General features: G+C 47.9%; 1 protein-coding gene across 4 annotated transcripts in view; it reads left to right on the forward strand.

Annotated features, from left to right (window-relative positions):
* fbxw7 (F-box and WD repeat domain containing 7) overlaps nt 1-16,443 on the forward strand; it is a 68,680-nt gene extending 52,237 nt beyond the window's left edge. For all 4 annotated transcript variants that reach the window (XM_080859058.1, XM_080859059.1, XM_080859060.1 and 1 more), the window contains exons 8-11: nt 7,528-7,709; nt 9,800-10,025; nt 11,260-11,470; nt 13,500-16,443. In XM_080859058.1, coding sequence (XP_080715184.1) covers nt 7,528-7,709; nt 9,800-10,025; nt 11,260-11,470; nt 13,500-13,768 — 888 coding nt within the window. In that variant the 3' untranslated portion in view covers nt 13,769-16,443. The remainder of the gene's footprint in view (nt 1-7,527; nt 7,710-9,799; nt 10,026-11,259; nt 11,471-13,499) is intronic.
* Nucleotides 16,444-18,949: the final 2,506 nt, after the last annotated feature.

The raw sequence follows: 18,949 nt of genomic DNA on the forward strand, positions 1-18,949 counted from the left end.
AAGACACCCATTCCCTGCTGCAGGAATAGCAGCCACCACCAGCCTTCATCTCCATAGTCATCTGGGACATTGTTGTGTTGTCAATTATTAACAACTGACATGAGTCACTGTCATGTTAACTCATGTGGTTTTTATTTCACCTCTAAAGGGCTTCTTCACCCCCCCCCCCCCCCCCCCTCCCCAAACCCCGCCATCTTCCTGTAGAAAGAGAGAATGACTGAGTGTGTGTGTGTGTGTGTGTGTGTGTGTGTGTGTTAAATGGAGTGAAAGGGCTGATGCCAGCAGGCTTCTTTAAGTATTCATTGGTGAAGCCGATGCAGTGACACGGACCCCGTGTGACTTTTATGAGCTCCTTCTGAAAGCTCAGCCATTTGGTTAGGAACGGGAAGGACACAGTTAATCACCCTCCCCCTTCTCCTCCCCAACCCCCCCCATTTCCAGTCCTCCATTTTCACCACGGCTCTAATGGAAATTCTTTCTTTTTATTTCCTCCCAGACGGCCCTCTCCCCTTTCCCCTGCTTTTAATGTGCGGGTAAGGTGGGAGGTGGGAGGGGGGGGTATGTGGCCCCGCATCATGTGCCCATTTCGGTGCTAATTTAGGACTGAATGGCGATCGACATGCTCTAAGGTTGTCTGGTTTTGATACACACACACACACACACACACACATACACACATACACGTGTAAGAAAAAAGCGACATTGATTGGCGGTGAGCCTGGTGTGGGGGATTAGTCTGATTTTATTGCGGCCCAGGCGAAATGACTACTGCGTGTCTGATGAGAGGGTACAGCAGATGGCTGTTGTGCTCAGAGCTCCGTGACGAGGGTCGTAACCAGGGGGCTGGCACAGGGCCAAGAGCGTCTGACGGTACACCTAGCTGCCCTCTAAAGGGAATGCCTCTGGTTCTCTTTGTTCCACTCGTTTAACTGAGGCCATCTGCAGTGCAGGGACTTCTGCACTAAACCGCTAAAGTAGCACCAACCTGGGGGGCGCTGCTGAGCGAGCATGGAGTAAGACGTGTATTTGTGTAGCTCTGCAGGAAACTACCGTTAAATTATTATTTTCAGAGGTAATCTCTTTAAATAGAACTTTAAATGAAGACATATTTGATTTGTGCAACTATTATATGCGCAAGATGTCAAACATCAGACCACATGTGAAAAACAGATAGCGGAAAAAGGCACCCCAGCTATGCCCTTTGATTTTGAAGGATTTAAACGTGAGCTACGCGAAGACCTAGTTGGTGCAATGAAAAAGGAGGTTCTATCTGTACTCGAAAGAGAACTGGGATTTTTCAAATCGGAAGTTCTGGCTCTAAAATCAGATTTGGTGGAATAAAAGTAGCACCAACCTGACCAGCTAGTATACCTTAATTCAGTTTTAGCTGGCAGGTTTTTCCCTCTCTGCTCCATCTCTCAGGCAGGCTTTCTCTCTGTATCTGTCTGGCTATGTAAAGAGGAGAAAGAAGTTAAGGTTCCTTAGGAATTATAGTTCTCATTCGGCTGTACGAGCTGAGTGTAGCTGAGGCTGAATCTATGTGTTTATATATCTAGGTCTATCCATCTATCTCTGTGTGTGTGTGCTGTCTGTCTTTCTCTCACTCTGTGTGTGTTACTGCTACTAATGAGCATCTCACACTGTCTACAAGCGTTTCTCTTCGTGTGCCTCTGTTGGTTCTGTGTGTGTGTTTCTTACTGCTGAACAGCCTCACTGCTCACAGGAGCTCAACCTGATTTATCTACACTCACACACACACACACACACACATATAATACAGTATGAGTGTTTCTGTCTGCCCACAGGAGCTCAACCTGATTGTTTCTTTTCACTTGTCCAGGCTGAAGCCTGATCAATGCAAACTGTGTGAGAGAGGGAGAGAGCCTGCAGAAGTTTGGCTCGTTTGAAAACATTGAAGGCCGTTCGACTGTTTCATCCGTTCTGCCTGCCTCCCCTGCCTCTCTTTGTGCATAGGCTGAGTCCACGCACGCGTACTGTTAATTCGAGAGTGTCCTTCAGGTTGGTTTTGCAAGGTCTCCATTTTCCTGCTCAGTTTGATTTCTGGCTGCGTTATTGGGAAGATAAGCAGCCTGGGTGTCGTGGAGGGCTGTTTCTCTCCATTCCTCTCCCGGAGCCGTAGCCAGATCTCTGGCTTCATTAGTCTCTCCGAGGAACTCACTGGAGTCCTGGGCGCCGGGGACTGGAGAGGCTCCGTAATGAATTGAAATGAGATTACAGATTATCAGTGGAGAAATTGGCTGCTCTTCTACCCGGGTGCTATACAGTCCGCCAGTTTCTGCGGCCACATGCTCTTTCTTTTCCGCCATTTCTGCTCTTCCTCTTCCTCCTCATGCGCAGGCCTCTTCTCCAACCATTCCATCCCATCTGCCAGGAGCAGCAGGACTCCCCGCTTGGCAGGTAGACGGCACACACAGTCAAAGGTGCGAGGCGCACCTGAGGCTCCTCTTGGGCTCGCAACCTGCTCACAACACCACGGTGCTCCAGAAACTGTTGCAGGCTAGAAACATCAACCAGCCCGAAGCAGGGAAATATATTTTACATAATGTACAACACCGTTGCAGGCTGTATGCACTGTGTGTTCCTGTACTCTGAAGCGCCTTAAACCCACGCCTGGCTTATTTTGGGGGCAGAAAATGTTGTGTGTGTGACTGCTGCAGTTGCCTCACCAGCCTCAGTGCCCACAGGCAGGCAGTCATGGTTGTGTTTTTAAAGGCAGGCAAGGAGGGTTATGAGGATTTCACTGTTCTCCATGACGAGTGAGATTATGGGCTATGTGCTCTTGCAGCACTGGCACATGGAGGCTGTTGATCGTCTGATGTGAGCTAGCGAGCGAGGCCCCTCGCTGGGAGGAAAAGGGAAATGATGGCAAGGGCAAGATTAGCTTCAGACCTATGACCTCAGCGCCTGAATTCCGGCCCTGTCAAGTTAGCAGATAACACCACAGAGGGAGGACCCAGCCGGGGCACATTTCACCGAGCTAGGTGTCGTCCTGATCGACGTGTGCCGGTGGAGTTCTACGCCTCACCTCAGAAGGTGTCACTCCTAATAAACATCTGCGCACACTGTGGAAGGAGACCCTGGACGAGACACTCCCCAACTGAGCCAGGATAGGGGGGAGCTGTCAGCCTCCATCTCTGTCTTTATATCCACCTCTCTAATTCACTGCTTCACTCACTCTCCTCCTCTCCTCGCCTCTGCGATGGTACCCACCTGCGTCACTCACTCTCAGCTCCTCTCCTCGCCTCTGTGACGGCACCCACATGCCTCAATCTCTTCTCCTCTCCTGGCATCTGTGATGGCGCCTCTGTGACGGTGCCCACATGCCTCCAGTGCACCGGAGCGTAGAGGCTCCCCTGGCACCTGTCAGTGAGTGGCACCACCATGTGAGGTCACACTGCCGTTAAAAGCCAGATCAGGACTCCCTGAGCGGTAGGAGCTGTGACTTAAGATTCTCGCTATCACACTTGAAAGAAGCCGTCCATTACTAATGCGTGATGAGATGATTATGCTATTAATGTGGCATGTAATATTAAAGAGCTGCTGTAAGGGGCACTCATTTCCGAGTAGTTTCATATGTATGTTTTGGGGCCCCTTGTTCATTTTCACAGCGCACTTGAGCAACATGGCTTCAGACAGGAGATGTGTTTTGGTTGTGGACTCTGTTAAGGGAGATGAAGAATCTCTCACAAATTGGAAACTTCTCTTCCTGCGAGGTCAACCTCTGTTGATATTTACCGTTAGGCATGAAATCACCTCACAGCCGACACCAGATTACAACCAGTTGCTAAACCTACAAAAAATGCTAAACCTTAAAACAAACAGCAAACTGACTGACTCCCAGCAGGTTACCTTTCTTCAGTAGATCCATCCTGTTCTCCTCATCCTCTCCCTTGTTTCCCTCCTGGTAGTACTGGAAGAAAATTGGAAACTTCTCTTCCTGCGAGGTCAACCTCTGTTGATATTCACCGTTAGGCATGAAATCACCTCACAGCCGACACCAGATTACAACCAGTCAGGAATGTGGAGGTCAGTGGCTGAGGAAGACTGGCGCTGAAGATCACGCCCTCTCAGAGCTCAGTCACACTCTGCGGCCTCAGATGGGAGCTCTGGGAACCAGACAGGAAAAATAAAACAACATGCAATCATGGCCTCTGATTTATTACCGCTTGTCCTTGAAGGCTCTGGGTCGTGCAGTTCTGTTGTTTGTTTTCTCTTCCTATCTCTCCCTATCTCTCTCTCGCTCTCTCCTTTCTCTCTCTCTCTTTCTCTCTCTCTTTCTCTCTCTATCTCTCTCTCCCTCTCTTTCTCTCTCTCTCTCTCTCTCTCTCTCTCTCTTTCTTTCTCTCTCTTTCTTTCTCTCTCTCTCTCTCTCTCTTTCTTTCTTTCTCTCTCTCTCTCTCTCTCTCTTTCTTTCTTTCTCTCTCTCTCTCTCTCTCTCTCTCCCTCTCTCTCTCTCTCTCTCTCCACTCTCCACTCATCCCTCTTTCCACTCATTCTTTCTCCAGTATGACTCAGGCTGCATCCTGGCTGAACACCAACACCTCTCTATGCCTACGGCCGCATGCCAGAAGCTCAGACCATCCCCCCTCTCTCTTGTGTCTGATGTTAAGTGGACCAAAGTCAGTGACAAAAATATCACCAAAGAGCCCTGTTTTGCAGCCTCCTCAATACGCTCTGTGTGAACGGAGTGTAATTATCCTTAGTGATCATCGCTCACAATGATGCTGCCCCTTTCTCACACAGCTGCTGTTTAACCTCTGCTGCACTCCTGCCAAATAACTCTATGCAATATCACACTACATTTCCCATGATTCTCCGCATTGTTCTGCTTAGTCCCAAAAACCCAATTTGAGGATGCCCACTGGTCCCAGATGGGCTGGCACAGCTCTGGCTCATTGTATTGAGTGTGAGCAGGCCAGAGCAGCTGCTCCACGCAGATTGCTCAGCAGCTGAGCGCCGCTCACAGGCACCAATCATACACGCCACGCCAGCCCATCAAAGGGCATTGCAAAGGTACACGGCACAAATGAGTGGTTGCAGAATGGGAAATCAGCCGCGATGTGCCATACAGGAGATTTGTCTAGGTTCCAGAACCATGGAAACATCTAGAAGCGGCAGTCACAACAGCTCCTTGGTCTAAGAGTTGTGGGGAACTGTATTCTCCTGAACACTTGCTTCAGCAACCTCTTATTGCTGTCAGGCAAGTGGCTGTTTTTCACCCTGGATCCAGTACAGACACACACAAAAAAATGCCTGAAATGTAATAAAAATAGAGCCCAGGATAATGGCACCATCTCGGGGCTTCAGAGGACTCCAACAGCTATTTAAAAGAATGTTAATCTTCAGCTTGCCGGCTGCCAGGGCCAGATAAACAGACACCTAAGCCATTTTCATTTCAAAGGTCCTCTTCCCAGGCTAGCTGAGTGGGCTCTAATCGGCCAGGAACAGTCGAAGGCTTTGTGGACACGGCTGGGCTGTCCAAGTGCTATGGTTCGCTCTTATGTTTGAGAGATTCATCGCCCTGGTAACATACACTCATTACAGAACAGAAATGCTTCATGTTTAATTCAGCCGTGGCCTCATCAATATTCTGCCAACGTTCCCACTGCACCCGTCTTCTGGGGGATTTCAAGATGGGTACGGCGGATACATCGCAGTGATCATGCCATGAGCCGTTGTCACTGAGAGGGAGCGAGATTTCTGGCGGAAAGAAAATTGATGTGAAAACCATGATTTTTTTTTTTTCCCCCTCCTCATGATTGTCCATTGATGTCACAAAGTCATTAGCGCTCTCACTTCACTAAGCCCCTCGTTTATCCTCTCGGCCACTCTGGTAATGGCGTTTAATTGCCTCCAATTTGTTAGCAGCCTCAGCCTTTTGTTCCACCTCCTGCTGACCAGGCTCTGGCTGCTGTGACTGGGGCTAGGTTCTCCTGCTTCCCAGGCTCTGGCTGCTGTGACTGGGGCTAGGTTCTCCTCCTGACCAGACTCTGGCTGCTGTGACTGGGGCTAGGTTCTCCTGCTGCCCAGGCTCTGGCTGCTGTGACTGGGGCTAGGTTCTCCTGCTGCCCAGGCTCTGGCTGCTGTGACTGGGGCTAGGTTCTCCTCCTGACCAGGCTCTGGCTGCTGTGACTGGGGCTAGGTTCTGCTGCTGCCCAGGCTCTGGCTGCTGTGACTGGGGCTAGGTTCTCCTGCTGCCCAGGCTCTGGCTGCTGTGACTGGGGCTAGGTTCTGCTGCTGAGGCTGATGACGGCAAAACGAGCACAAAATAAAGTTAACCTTTCTAATACCACGCGGAGGTCATGTAGTGCCGTAGAGAGTTAACAGAGCGTCACTGTTTATCACCCCGTAAAAACAGCCCATGGCCATCACAACCTCTCGACCACCAGGCTGCCGTAAGGACCATCGGCAGGTTTATGGCCCCTGGCGTAGAGGCTGGCCGCCACAGATTATCACACCCACAGGAGGCCCAGGAGAGCAGTCTCCATCCAGTCCTAATTAAGTGCAGCGTCAAAGTGCTAATTAAATATACCATCCGCTCTCAAACAGATGGGGAGATTTTCATGATCAATAGCTAATCTGTCATCTGAAATGAGACGATGAGTTATGGCTGTGTTAGTAAAGTTTCCTCTGAAGCAGAAGGAATTAGCTGCTTTCGTCCAGACTAGATAAGGAAAAAAGGGAATTGGATAGGTTGAAGAAAGGTCAAAATTATATTTGTTCCTCCACCATACTATAGAGGGTGGAGTTCTCCTTCTTTCTAAAGGTTATTTCCATTTATTTTGTGTGCCCTTTCCTTCAAGGCTCCCGCCCAGATTGAAATGTGCTAAATCGCTACCTTAAGACGGATCAAATATGTACAACCTCTCCTCACAAGCTCATTATTAAGGGTCAAACCAAAGGTCCTCTTCAGGATTAGGCACTGCCTCTGTGAGTTGGTATACCCTAGCCCAAAGGATGGTCTCTTAAAATAGACTTCTGACTCTTCAAAGCTTGTGATTATATGTAATCCCTGTAGGTCACAGATGCATTGAATAGAAGGATCCTCTTTCATCTTTTCTGCTATTGTGAGCATAGTGGAGGCTATTATTCTACTTATGTTATGGTTGCTGCACTTACATATGTTAATGTCTACATGGAAATGCAACATGTTGTCTTTCCTGAAGATACAGCCCCTTACAAATGTAGTAATTTGATATTCCCTTGTAGTATGGTCCAAAAACCTGGAAGGTCTAATGAAACTCATGAAATATCTAAAGATTGTGTCACAAAAGGGAAATGGGTCTAGAGGCAGATCCAACAATTCCAATGGCCAGTGAAGGATTATCTCAGATTTGTCCGCCTTGGTATGCAGTACGCCTCCAACTGCCAAATCCAAGCTGAGACTGAGACCAGGACAGCTGCTACTTGTCTAGTTTCAACATTTGTATTGATTTCATAGGAAGTCTTTTCTGTACGTGTCCTCGTGTCTGATAGCTGCCGTCTCTGTTGTTGTTGTGTTTCCAGTGTTTGCGGACGTTGGTGGGGCACACGGGTGGCGTGTGGTCGTCCCAGATGAGGGACAACATCATCATCAGCGGCTCGACGGACCGCACGCTGAAGGTGTGGAACGCGGAGACGGGGGAGTGTATCCACACGCTGTACGGACACACCTCCACCGTGCGCTGCATGCACCTGCACGAGAAAAGGTACCGCCACCAAGACCATACTGTCCTTCTCCCCCACTAGCGTACTAGCATACTCTCATACTCATACACTCAGGATCATACTGTCCTTCTCCCCCACTAGCGTACTAGCATACTCTCATACTCATACACTCAGGATCATACTGTCCTACTCCCCCATTAGCATACTAGCATACTCTCATACTCATACACTCAGGATCATACTGTCCTACTTCCCCACTAGCATTCTAGCATACTCTCATACTCATACACTCAGGATCATACTGTCCTTCTCCCCCATTAGCATACTAGCATACTCTCATACTCATACACTCAGGATCATACTGTCCTTCTCCCCCATTAGCATACTAGCATACTCTCATACTCATACACTCAGGATCATACTGTCCTACTTCCCCACTAGCATTCTAGCATACTCTCATACTCATACACTCAAGATCATACTCTCCTACTCCCCTACTAGCGTACTAGCATACTCTCATACTCATACACTCAGGATCATACCGTCCTACTCCCCCACTAGCATACTAGCATACTCTCATACTCATACACTCAGGATCATACCGTCCTACTCCCCCACTAGCATTCTAGCATACTCTCTTACTCATACACTCAAGATCATACTCTCCTACTCCCCTACTAGCGTACTAGCATACTCTCATACTCATACACTCAAGACCATACTGTCCTACTCCCCCACTAGCATTCTAGCATACTCTCATACTCATACACTCAAGACCATACTGTCCTACTCCCCCACTAGCATTCTAGCATACTCTCATACTCATACACTCAAGCTCTTAGAGCTCTTTGTTTGCTCGTCTTATGACGGCCATGATGTCTCACTGACTTAAATGCTTTTTTAACAATACTCATCTGAAGAAAACCCCACATAAGGCAAGTGAAAATCAACTGTTTTATTACAGTATTTAAATACATGTTTTATTTGCTGGTTCAGAGGTCACAACAAAGCAGTTTTGCCATTATATGATTCTTCAGGGCGTTTAAGATATCAAGTGGCCTTTGAGGGACAGCATACAGATAAGTTCATCAGATGTGCAGTGTGACCTAGAGCACCACAGCTAACATGCACTGACAGTGACAGGGGGCACATCTGGAAAAGGCTGACGTTCACATATCAGTGCACAACCATGTGCTTTCTGTGGTGTAGTGCTCTGTGCACAGACCCCTGTGGAGGCCTCCTGTCAGCCTCAGTGCGCTCGTGCCCGTACCCATGCCTGCGCCCGTGCTCGTGCCCGTGCCCGACCCTGGTGCTCACTGCCCAGGGCCATCCGGGGTCAGTGCAGCTTTTGATAACTCACTTTGCGGAAAGGCCTGGTGCGCCGAGAAACAGACTGCCCTGGAAGAGTCTAATAATAATAATAATAATTCATATTTCTATAGCGCTTTTCTAGTACCCAAAGACGCTTTACAGAAGGCAAGCAAACAAGAGAACAGAAAAATAAGAAAGACAACAGATCAAACAAAAAACAAACAGACAGACAGAAACAACAGGGGAGGTGGGGTGAGTGAAGGAGGCAGGGTAGCGGAAGGTTCCAGAGCATGACGCCTCTGCTGTGTCTCTCTTGCTCCACCCTACACTAGAAGAGGCGTTCTGTCTCAGCTGAGATATACTAAACTGTTATTTATTTATGGTGGACTCGTGTACAATGGCGTTGAGATGAAAAGGCCGTGGCGCACATAGTTGGATTCCCTCAGGGGAAATGGAAACGGATCTGCTTTGGCAGGACTCCAGTGATATTTGCCTCAATTGGCATTCTTGCAGAATAGAGTGAATCCCATTGATAAATGACATACCCACCTAAAGGTGAAGCTCCTATACACAACAGTCTGCAGTCCATGCATACAACTTCATCCGCCTTTTACTTCCCTCCTCCTGTAAACACCCCACTCCCTGTGTACATTCCTGTAAACACCCCACTCCCTGTGTACATGTTCTCCCTATGTGTATTGCTTTTATTGTCATCCATGTATGTATGTTTGTGAGTTAAGTTAAGTGTATAAGCTGTTGGATGACCTTTTATTTCCCTCGGGATTAATAAAGTATCCATCTATCATCTATCTATCCACAGGGTGGTGAGTGGCTCCCGGGACGCCACGCTGCGTGTGTGGGACATCGAGACGGGTCAGTGTCTGCACGTGCTGATGGGCCACGTGGCCGCGGTGCGCTGTGTGCAGTATGACGGGCGCAGGGTGGTGAGCGGTGCCTACGACTTCATGGTCAAGGTGTGGGACCCTGAGACCGAGACCTGCCTGCACACGCTGCAAGGCCACACCAACAGAGTCTACTCCTTACAGGTAGGCAACTCGGCTAGACACACACACACACACACACACACACACACACACACACACACGCATAAAGTCAATAAAACACATAGGAATAAATCAATGCCAATATCAAGGTCCAGACTCCAGATTTATTGGAATCATCAGCCAGCCTAATGCGTTTAAACAGAAAGAGAACTAGTATGACTCATACAGTGCTGTGCTGTGCAGTGCAGTAACCCCTGTCTGGCTTTCCATAAGCCATTTTAGAGAGAAGATAATGTAACATCTTGTTCTGTCTTGCTAGCCCTATACTGCCAACCATTATTCTTTAGAAATATCCTTACAAGCTTCCAATATCAGACGGACATTATACATATACATAATGAGTATTTACATAATGTTTCACTGTCTGTCACTTGTCCATCAGTGAATGTCACCATAAAGTAAGCAGGAGGACGCCCAAAGGGAGGGGGGTGGACCTTAGAACAGTGTTTGCACTTTAAGCACACTTTGCTATGCATGTCCACCAATAGTGGGATTTGAGATGCAAACACAGTCTTGCATAACTGGTGTCCAAGCACATATTTCTTGTGATTCACTAAACAACATGACTGGCCAGCAGCATCCAGCATCATAGTCAAAATCTGTTAGACGTAGCCCAGGGATCTTGCGTGCGTGCGTGCGTGCGTGCGTGCGTGTGCGTGTGTGTGTGGTGAGTGTGTGTGTGTGTGTGTGTGTGTGTGTGTGTGTGTGTGTGTGTGTGTGTGTGTGGGGAGTGTATTAAAGGCTAATGCCTTCCCCAGCCTGTCCTCTGTGGCTGTCCTCCCAGTGATTACACTGCAGTTTAGCTCAGGCCTCACTCCTCTCTAAGGGCACGGAGAGATGCCAGCCCAGATAGATGGATCCGCATCATGCTGCTATAGTAGACACTGCTTGTTTATCACCAGAGCTCTTTGGGTCATGATGCCTTCACTAGGGAGACCAACAAGGGTGTCGTTTTGGTTGGAGTGTAACACATGTGGTTGCAGTTTTAATAAAGTAGAAAGATAGATAGATAGATGGATGGATACTTTATTAATCCCGAGGGAAATTAAGGTCATCCAGTAGCTTATACACTTAACTCACATACATACATACTTGAATCACAATAAAAACAATACACATAGGGAGAACATGTACACAGGGAGTGGGGTGAAGTAGACTCAAAATGTTCTGTGTGAATGTGAATCAGACCTGAGACTTTGTCTTTTTTCCCCTTTAGTTTGACGGTGTCCATGTGGTGAGCGGCTCGTTGGACACGTCCATCCGCGTGTGGGACGTGGAGACGGGGAACTGCATCCACACGCTCACCGGGCACCAGTCCCTCACCAGCGGCATGGAGCTCAAGGACAACATCCTGGTGTCCGGCAACGCCGACTCCACCGTCAAGATCTGGGACATCAAGACGGGCCAGTGCCTCCAGACACTTCAAGGTGACCAATGTCAATGAATCTCCCCGACACTGAGCCCCGACGCTCATAAAAGTAGCCAGAGGTCTAGTGGGATTTCCTAAAAAGGTGCTGAGGAACTGTGGAAAGATTTCAGTACAATGCTACGTCGTTAGAAGTCACAGGTCTGCAGCGTTGTGTTCATAACTTTAGTTTGAAATAAAGTTAAATAAACCTTAGTCTAGCGTTCGACTCGTGGCTATTGGAAGGCAGAGCAGAACCGAGCCATCCACAGCTGAGGTCCCTCAGTGCTCGTCATGTCCCTTTAGCTTGTGTTCTGTGTTGTGTGACTGCTCTCGCCCGCTGATGCAGTCATCCACAACAGCTCTGGCTCTTTTATCTGGACGCCGTAATTGTGTCTCAGAGGCCCGCTAAACAGACGGAGTCAAAAGAGCGCACAGTTCCAATAAACAAAGAAAATCGAAATGGTTCGCAGCACTAAGAAAACAATTCCTGCTCGCCACGAACGCGGAGCGCAACACATCGCTATCATGTAGCGCTTCGTCTCCAGCGCCCCTCTCTCTTTCCCCAGAACAGTTCTGAGACTCTTCCTCTAAACATGCAGACAGGGTTGTGTGTGTACGTGTGTGTACGTGTGTGTACGTGTGTGTACGTGTGTGTACGTGTGTGTGTGTACGCCGGCTCACTCTTGTCTGGATGGCCTTATTAAACACCCTATGGCTGCTATCTGCTCTCGCCCGGCTGGCTCAGTAGAACAAAGGGATCCCCACTCTTGGCATCAGAGAGATGTGGAGGCGAGGGTGCTTGAAGGATGATGAAAAGCAGAGAGGGGGTTGGGGGAAGACGTGTCATGTCGGGGAGCCCTGCGAGGCAGATGCACACGAGGGGGGGGGGGGGTTGGGTTGGGGTGCAGAGGGGGTGTGCGCTGGGGGTGCAGGGGGTTGTAGGCTGGGGGTGTATGTAGTCTTTTTGTAGGTCAGCTAATTGGGTCATTGGGCATTTCCCTTCTATTCATGATGACATTTAGATAGAACAATAGACAAGAGAAACAGGATAGTTAACATTAAAGGAAATGGCCCTGGCTCCTCTTTCTAATGGTGATGAGGACAGAGAGGGAGGTTTCTCCAGTCCTTTGTTCCATTAACATGAGGCAGTACACGACAAAGAAGAGTGAAGATGAGCAGTCTTCAAAAGGCGGCGTATATACCTCAACACATACACAGATTGACTGACTTGTTCCTCATTAGTGCTTGTTGCTTTGAAATGGAAATAACATGCTGTTCATGGATAGCTTTTATAGGATGATTATCTACTGTTTAAGCATCAGACAAATATTAGTGGTTCTATACTAATTAGCATTTGTCTTTTGTACTGAAATGATTTTCTTTCCTAATTGCCTGAGAATCTTTCCATTTGCGTGAAGTCTTTGTTTACGTGTGGTAATTCCAGTTTAATATAATATATTACTTCTTGAATTGGACATTTAGTTGTTTGTGTTGTTATAAACATATAAGATATCCTTTGCTCACACAAATATGACTGACATGGTAAATGAAAGATGTGAAATAACAATGGATGCTCAGTGTGTCGTCCCACTTACTTTATTTATGTATGCATTTATTTGAAAAGGGACAGTGTACATTGATAAACATTTCCCAGAAAATGTAAATGCACCGGAATTAGCTTGGGGAGCTAGTTTTTATCCGTTATCCCTTGGCATGGCATGACAGAGAGATATGGAAATAAAAGAAAGAAATAATAATAACTCTCCTGTTCTGTGTGTGTGTGTGTCTGGTTCCCCCTAGGTCCCCACAAGCACCAGAGCTCAGTGTGTGTGATCCCACTAACTCTCCTGTTCTGTGTGTGTGTGTGTCTGGTTCCCCCTAGGTCCCTACAAGCACCAGAGCTCAGTGTGTGTGATCCCACTAACTCTCCTGTTCTGTGTGTGTGTCTGGTTCCCCTGTAGGTCCCCACAAGCAACAGAGCTCAGTCATGTGTGATCCCACTAACTCTCCTGTTCTGTGTGTGTGTGTGTGTCTGGTTCTCCCCGTAGGTCCCCACAAGCACCAGAGCGCCGTCACGTGCCTCCAGTTCAACAAGAACTTTGTCATCACCAGCTCGGACGACGGCACGGTGAAGCTGTGGGACCTGAAGACGGGCGAGTTCATCCGTAACCTGGTGACGCTGGAGAGCGGCGGCAGCGGCGGCGTGGTGTGGCGCATCCGCGCCTCCAACACCAAGCTGGTGTGCGCCGTGGGCAGCCGCAACGGCACGGAGGAGACCAAGCTGCTCGTGCTGGACTTTGACGTGGACATGAAGTGAAATAGGTTTTTAAAGACGGAGGGGATGATGATGATGATGATGATGATGTGGAGGAGGAGGAGGAGGAGGGGAGAACACGAGGGGAGGGAGAGAGAGAGAGAGAGGGAGAGAGAGAGAAGGGTTTACGGTGGATGGCTGAGCCCCCTTGTGGAGCTCCATGTCAGGATCCATCGCTTGCTCTTTTAATTCAAACAGCAACAAAAAAAAATGTGTATCTCTCCAACCACCTCCAGCCCTCCCCATCTGCTGGGTGGTGGTAGAGGTGGTGGAGGTGGTGGTGGTGGAGGCTGGCACTGCAATCTCTCCATCAATCCTCTCTCTCTCTCCTCGACTGGCTGGGGGGGGTGTCGAGACCTCTGCTCTGGGCGGAAGACGAGAGGAGAGCGAGGATCAAGTGGAGGAGGGGCTGAGATGGAGAGGACTGAACTCTCTGCAGCCTCCTCCCCCACCCTCCAGATGCGTGTACTGCAGCAGGACGCGCTGGCTTGCCTGCAGCGCGACAGAGACTGGTCTGCACTTACCAGCGTGACGAGAGACTGGTCCCGCACCGGCCAGCGATCCTGTACAAAACCCCACCTGACTTTAGCCCCCTCCACGTCCCTCACCTGAATAGAGCCCACACTGTTCAGAGCAGGTCATGAGCGAGCCAACGCCAGGCAGCCGTAAACACACACACACACAAAGACACACACACACACACACACACACACACACACACACACACACACACACACACACACACACACGTCCTCACAGAGACCTCCGATTGAGTTCTACACAGAGTGCTGCTTATGGAGCTCCCCCCCCCCCCCCCCCCCACAGGGTGACAGGGTTTGGGGACAGTTGCACAGGGCGAAGAGAAGAGAAGAGAAGCGCCACCCTCGGACTGAAGGATCCTCCCCGCCCTGGTGGCCTTGGCCCTGGGGCAGGTGCTCTTCTTCACTTTCGATTCTTTTTGCTTGTTTCCTTTTTTTTTCTTCCTGTTTTCACCCTTTCGTTTCCTGGCTTTCAGTTTTTCACAAACAAAAAGGCGGACTGTGAATTATTTTAGCACGCTCACTGAATTTCCCCTGTCCCCCTCTCTCGTTTTGCCTGCTGTTGCCAATAGCAACACATCCCAGTATTAAGCTGTTCTTTGCTCTCCACGTTACATTCTCTTTATTTGTTGGATTTTTTTTCATGTTTTTTTTTTTTTTCTTCTCCTCTCCTTCCATCTCTTTCTCTCCGTTCCGAACACAGCTGACTGGATGTCTAGCCTCCAGCAGAGTGTTGTCTGCCCATTGGCCTTTATGTAGTAGAGCAAGGACATTTGGTCTCCCCAGTGCAGGTGCTTAAGGCTGACGATTAGGGGAGAGGTGGGAGTTGTGTGTGTGTGTGTGTGTGTGTGTGTGTGTGCGCGTACGTGTGTGTGTGTGCGTACGTGTGTGTGTGTGTGTGTGTGTGTGTGTGTGTGTGTGTGTGTGCATGTGTGGTGGTGGTGGCGGCGGTAATCGAGCTAGCGTCACCTCAGAGCTCCTTGGAAGCGCTCTTTTTTCCCCCCAGTACTGTTTCTCCCAGTGGCCAAACGGATTTCATGCTGCTACACAGAGAAAAACAAGGTGGAACTTTTAACTTGCTGTGACGTTTTAGTCCCAGACTCAATTCCAAAAATTGACTCTTTAGTTTGGATGGAGAACACAAAAAAAAGATGCGCAATGGAAATTACAACCGAAATTTTTTTTTGTTTTTGTTTTTTTGTTTTGTTTTTTGCCACTGAAACTTGAGCCAAATGTGCCTCAACGAGGCTGAGAAGAGGGAGAGTGATAAACAGACAAAGACAGATTTGCCTGAGGAGACAGGATACGATTGACATGAGCAAATTAAATATGTGTGTGCGTGCGTGTGTGTGTGTGTGTGTGTGTGTGTGTGTGTGTGTGTGTGTGTATGCCGTGTGGGGTCTTGGAAAATTGTAAACACATTCCTTTGGACAAAGCTCTGTTAGCCTGTACTCTCTCAAAAATGTATGTGTTTGACGGGGATTACTAAAAGAATAACCCAGTCATGGGGTTTTAAAAGTGAATGAGAACTGTCCTTGTAGCTGTCTTTGAGCTTGACGTCTGTGTTTCGTTCACTCGAATGTTTTTTGCAAACAGATTTCAGAGGCATCACCGTTAAACCAACTGACAGGTCTATGTGGTGACAAGGCAGAGTTGTAGTGTTTGACATGTTACAGTACCAGAGCCTCTCGCGCTCTCTGAACAAGAAGAGGGGACAAGAAACAGCATCACAGGCAAATGAATTCAAGGTGAACATAGCCAAACGATTAGCCTCATTCTCCCAAGTCACACAACTCAAGCTGAACTGTGAAAGTGGTATAACACTGTATATTATAAAAACAATCTTGTTCTCTCTCTTATCTGTTTTTCCTTTTTATTTCAGTTTAATTTATGATCTGGTTTTAAAAAATCAGATGTTGGAGGTGTTTTTATTTTTCATTCTGTTCATGTAACTGCCTGGCATAACAGACAGAAAAAAAACTTAAAGGGATTGTGTATTGTTTGATTCACTTAGAATTTTTATTTTCTTATAACTTAAGTGCAATAAAATGTGTTTTTTCTTTTTCATTTCAAGCCTTTTGGTTGTGTGTGCTTGTCAGTGTGGAAGTGTCATTCGTGTTAAATAAAGCTTCAACCATCTACGGCATTCACTTTAAATGGATTAGTAACGCACACATAACACAGCTGACCAGGAAACGGATCAAACCTTCATATGCTGTGAGGAATGGAAGTAGCTGGGAACATGAAGAGCTTCCACCCAGCCCTATGAGGAGGTGATGAGCTGCGTAGCCATAGCCCTATGTGAGCAGTCACATGAGGAGGTGAAGAGCTGCCTAGCCATAGCCCTATGTGAGCAGCCACATGAGGAGGTGAAGAGCTGCCTAGCCATAGCCCTATTTGAGCTGCCACCCAGCCCTATGTGAGCGGCCGCAATAGGAGGTGAAGAGCTGCCTAGCCACAGCCCTATGTGAGTGTTCACATGAGGAGGTGAAGAGCTGCCTAGCCATAGCCCTATGTGAGCGGCCACATGAGGAGGTGATGAGCTGCCTAGCCATAGCACTCACCCTCCGCTAGCAGCTACAACTCTGTACCACACCTAATGGTTGTGAGTTTTGGACACGATGCAAGTCCCCTATTCTCTTGTGGTAAATGCAAACCACCCTCACATTCACCTGCACTAAATGCATTCCGTAGTGATGAAACGACGAATGAGAGACGGGATTCATAAGCACTCAAAGACTACATTTACCAAAGGTGCTCTAATTGCCACCCAGGACCATGAAGGTCGTCTGTGGAGTTGTTTGTCAATTGCTCCGTCCAGCCCACGCCATGAAGGGCGTGATCACCGCAATCAGCGCAAACATTCAGTTAATTAGAGAGTAGAAGCCCCTGGTACTAATGGAAAGACCTACACAATGCTACAAGGCTACTGAAAGCTCTGTTGCCTAGCAATGACTGGGTTTCATCACTCGGTGCAGCAGAGGTAGAGCACAACATGGCATCAGAGATGCTCATTTCAAATCCACAAGGGTGTATGCTGCCATCCAGGAGATGGCTTTGATTAATGGCCAGACGGACTCTGTTTTGGCTTTCACACTGATAGTAGTTAAGTGCAAAATTGTCTTGCATGTAAGTTCTGCTAAAGCAATTCCGGTTCCCTCACTGGTTTCGTTTAAGGCCTGTGTTAATGCGATCAGAGACGTGTTGGGCAGTTCATTGAGAATCTGAGTCACATTGCTGGAAGTGCCACCCATCCATCTCTGTCTCCAGCCCGCGTCCACACCACAGATGCGACACCTCCCCCCGTCGTCTTCACAATTAGCCCCGGAGAACTGGCGCGTGACAGGATATGGAGTGTGCATCTCCGCTCTAACTTGATTTATCTTCAGAGTGAATTTTTCCAAAGCAGTTCATTTTTTAACACCGCAGAGTGATGAATGGACCCCCTTCTGCCTCCTTATTTGCCATTAATCTGAGTTACAAAGTCTCCACTCTTTTGTCTGTGTGTGTGTGTGTGTGTGTAATACTCAACTTTAATCTGAGTTACAAAGTCTCCACTCTTTTGTCTGTGTGTGTGTGTGTGTGTGTGTGTGTGTGTGTGTGTGTGTGTGTAATACTCAACTTTAATCTGAGTTACAAAGTCTCCACTCTTTTTGGGGGGCTGCTCTGCCAGGCTCCACCATTCCATCTGCATGCAGCCTAATGCCCTGCCTTTCCCCAGGTCTAATGGAATCGTCTTGATTAATCCTTTTTTTTAAAGGAAAAGAAGACCCCAGTATGAATCTAATATATTGACAGAACCATAGAACAATTTTCAGCTTTAAAACTAGCTTTTCCGCGAAGTGTCTTAATGCCATGAACTTATTTATTTATTTATGCCAAAAGGCATTTCTTTAGACAACATACATGCCCACACTCCACCCAAAGTAGCCGCAAAATAAGTCCAAAGGGGGCATTTGACCATGCTGAGAGGTAGGCTTTGACCATGCTGAGAGGTAGGCTTTGACCAAGCATAGAGGTAGGCTTTGACCAAACATAGAGGTAGGCTTTGCCCAAGCATAGAGGAAGGCTTTGTAATATGAAGGTGTGGAAAGGTTCATGAGCAACTGAAAAGTGGGAAAGTTCTTAACCCCGAGTAAGAGAATACACCTGAACGCCTGTCTAACTGGGAACATTCCACTAAAAAAGTTGGAGATTTTTGAGAGCTCCAAGAAGTAGGTTTGATCTCTCTCTACTTGGCAGCGTTTGTGATGAAATATAAATAAAAAACGACTTGCTCAGCGCACCAGTTCATTAATTGTTTATTTACGTTGAACTCATTAGCACAGGCGATTGCGATGTTAAATGATACTTAGCAGTTTACTTTTGTGTAACCAATGCAATGTTAACCTTCTGGTTAGCTTCCCTACTTAACATACCTAGATGTCAATACCATTGTCTGCTTGGTTTTCATTATGGGAACGCTCTCAACTTCGGAAGTGAGACGTTCCAAAATGGGAACTTTCCCAATTTCCAGCTGCCTGAACCCACGATAAGAGCACCGGGTATCCTGAATGTCATGCCGATGGGTGTGATTGGAGGAGGTTGTGTTGTGGCACTGGGAGTAGAGTGGTGAGTTGCTGGCCCCCCCTGTTTCCCTCCCCCT

The sequence above is a fragment of the Sprattus sprattus genome, assembly GCF_963457725.1.
Source record: "Sprattus sprattus genome assembly, chromosome: 20".
NCBI lineage: Eukaryota > Metazoa > Chordata > Actinopteri > Clupeiformes > Clupeidae > Sprattus > Sprattus sprattus.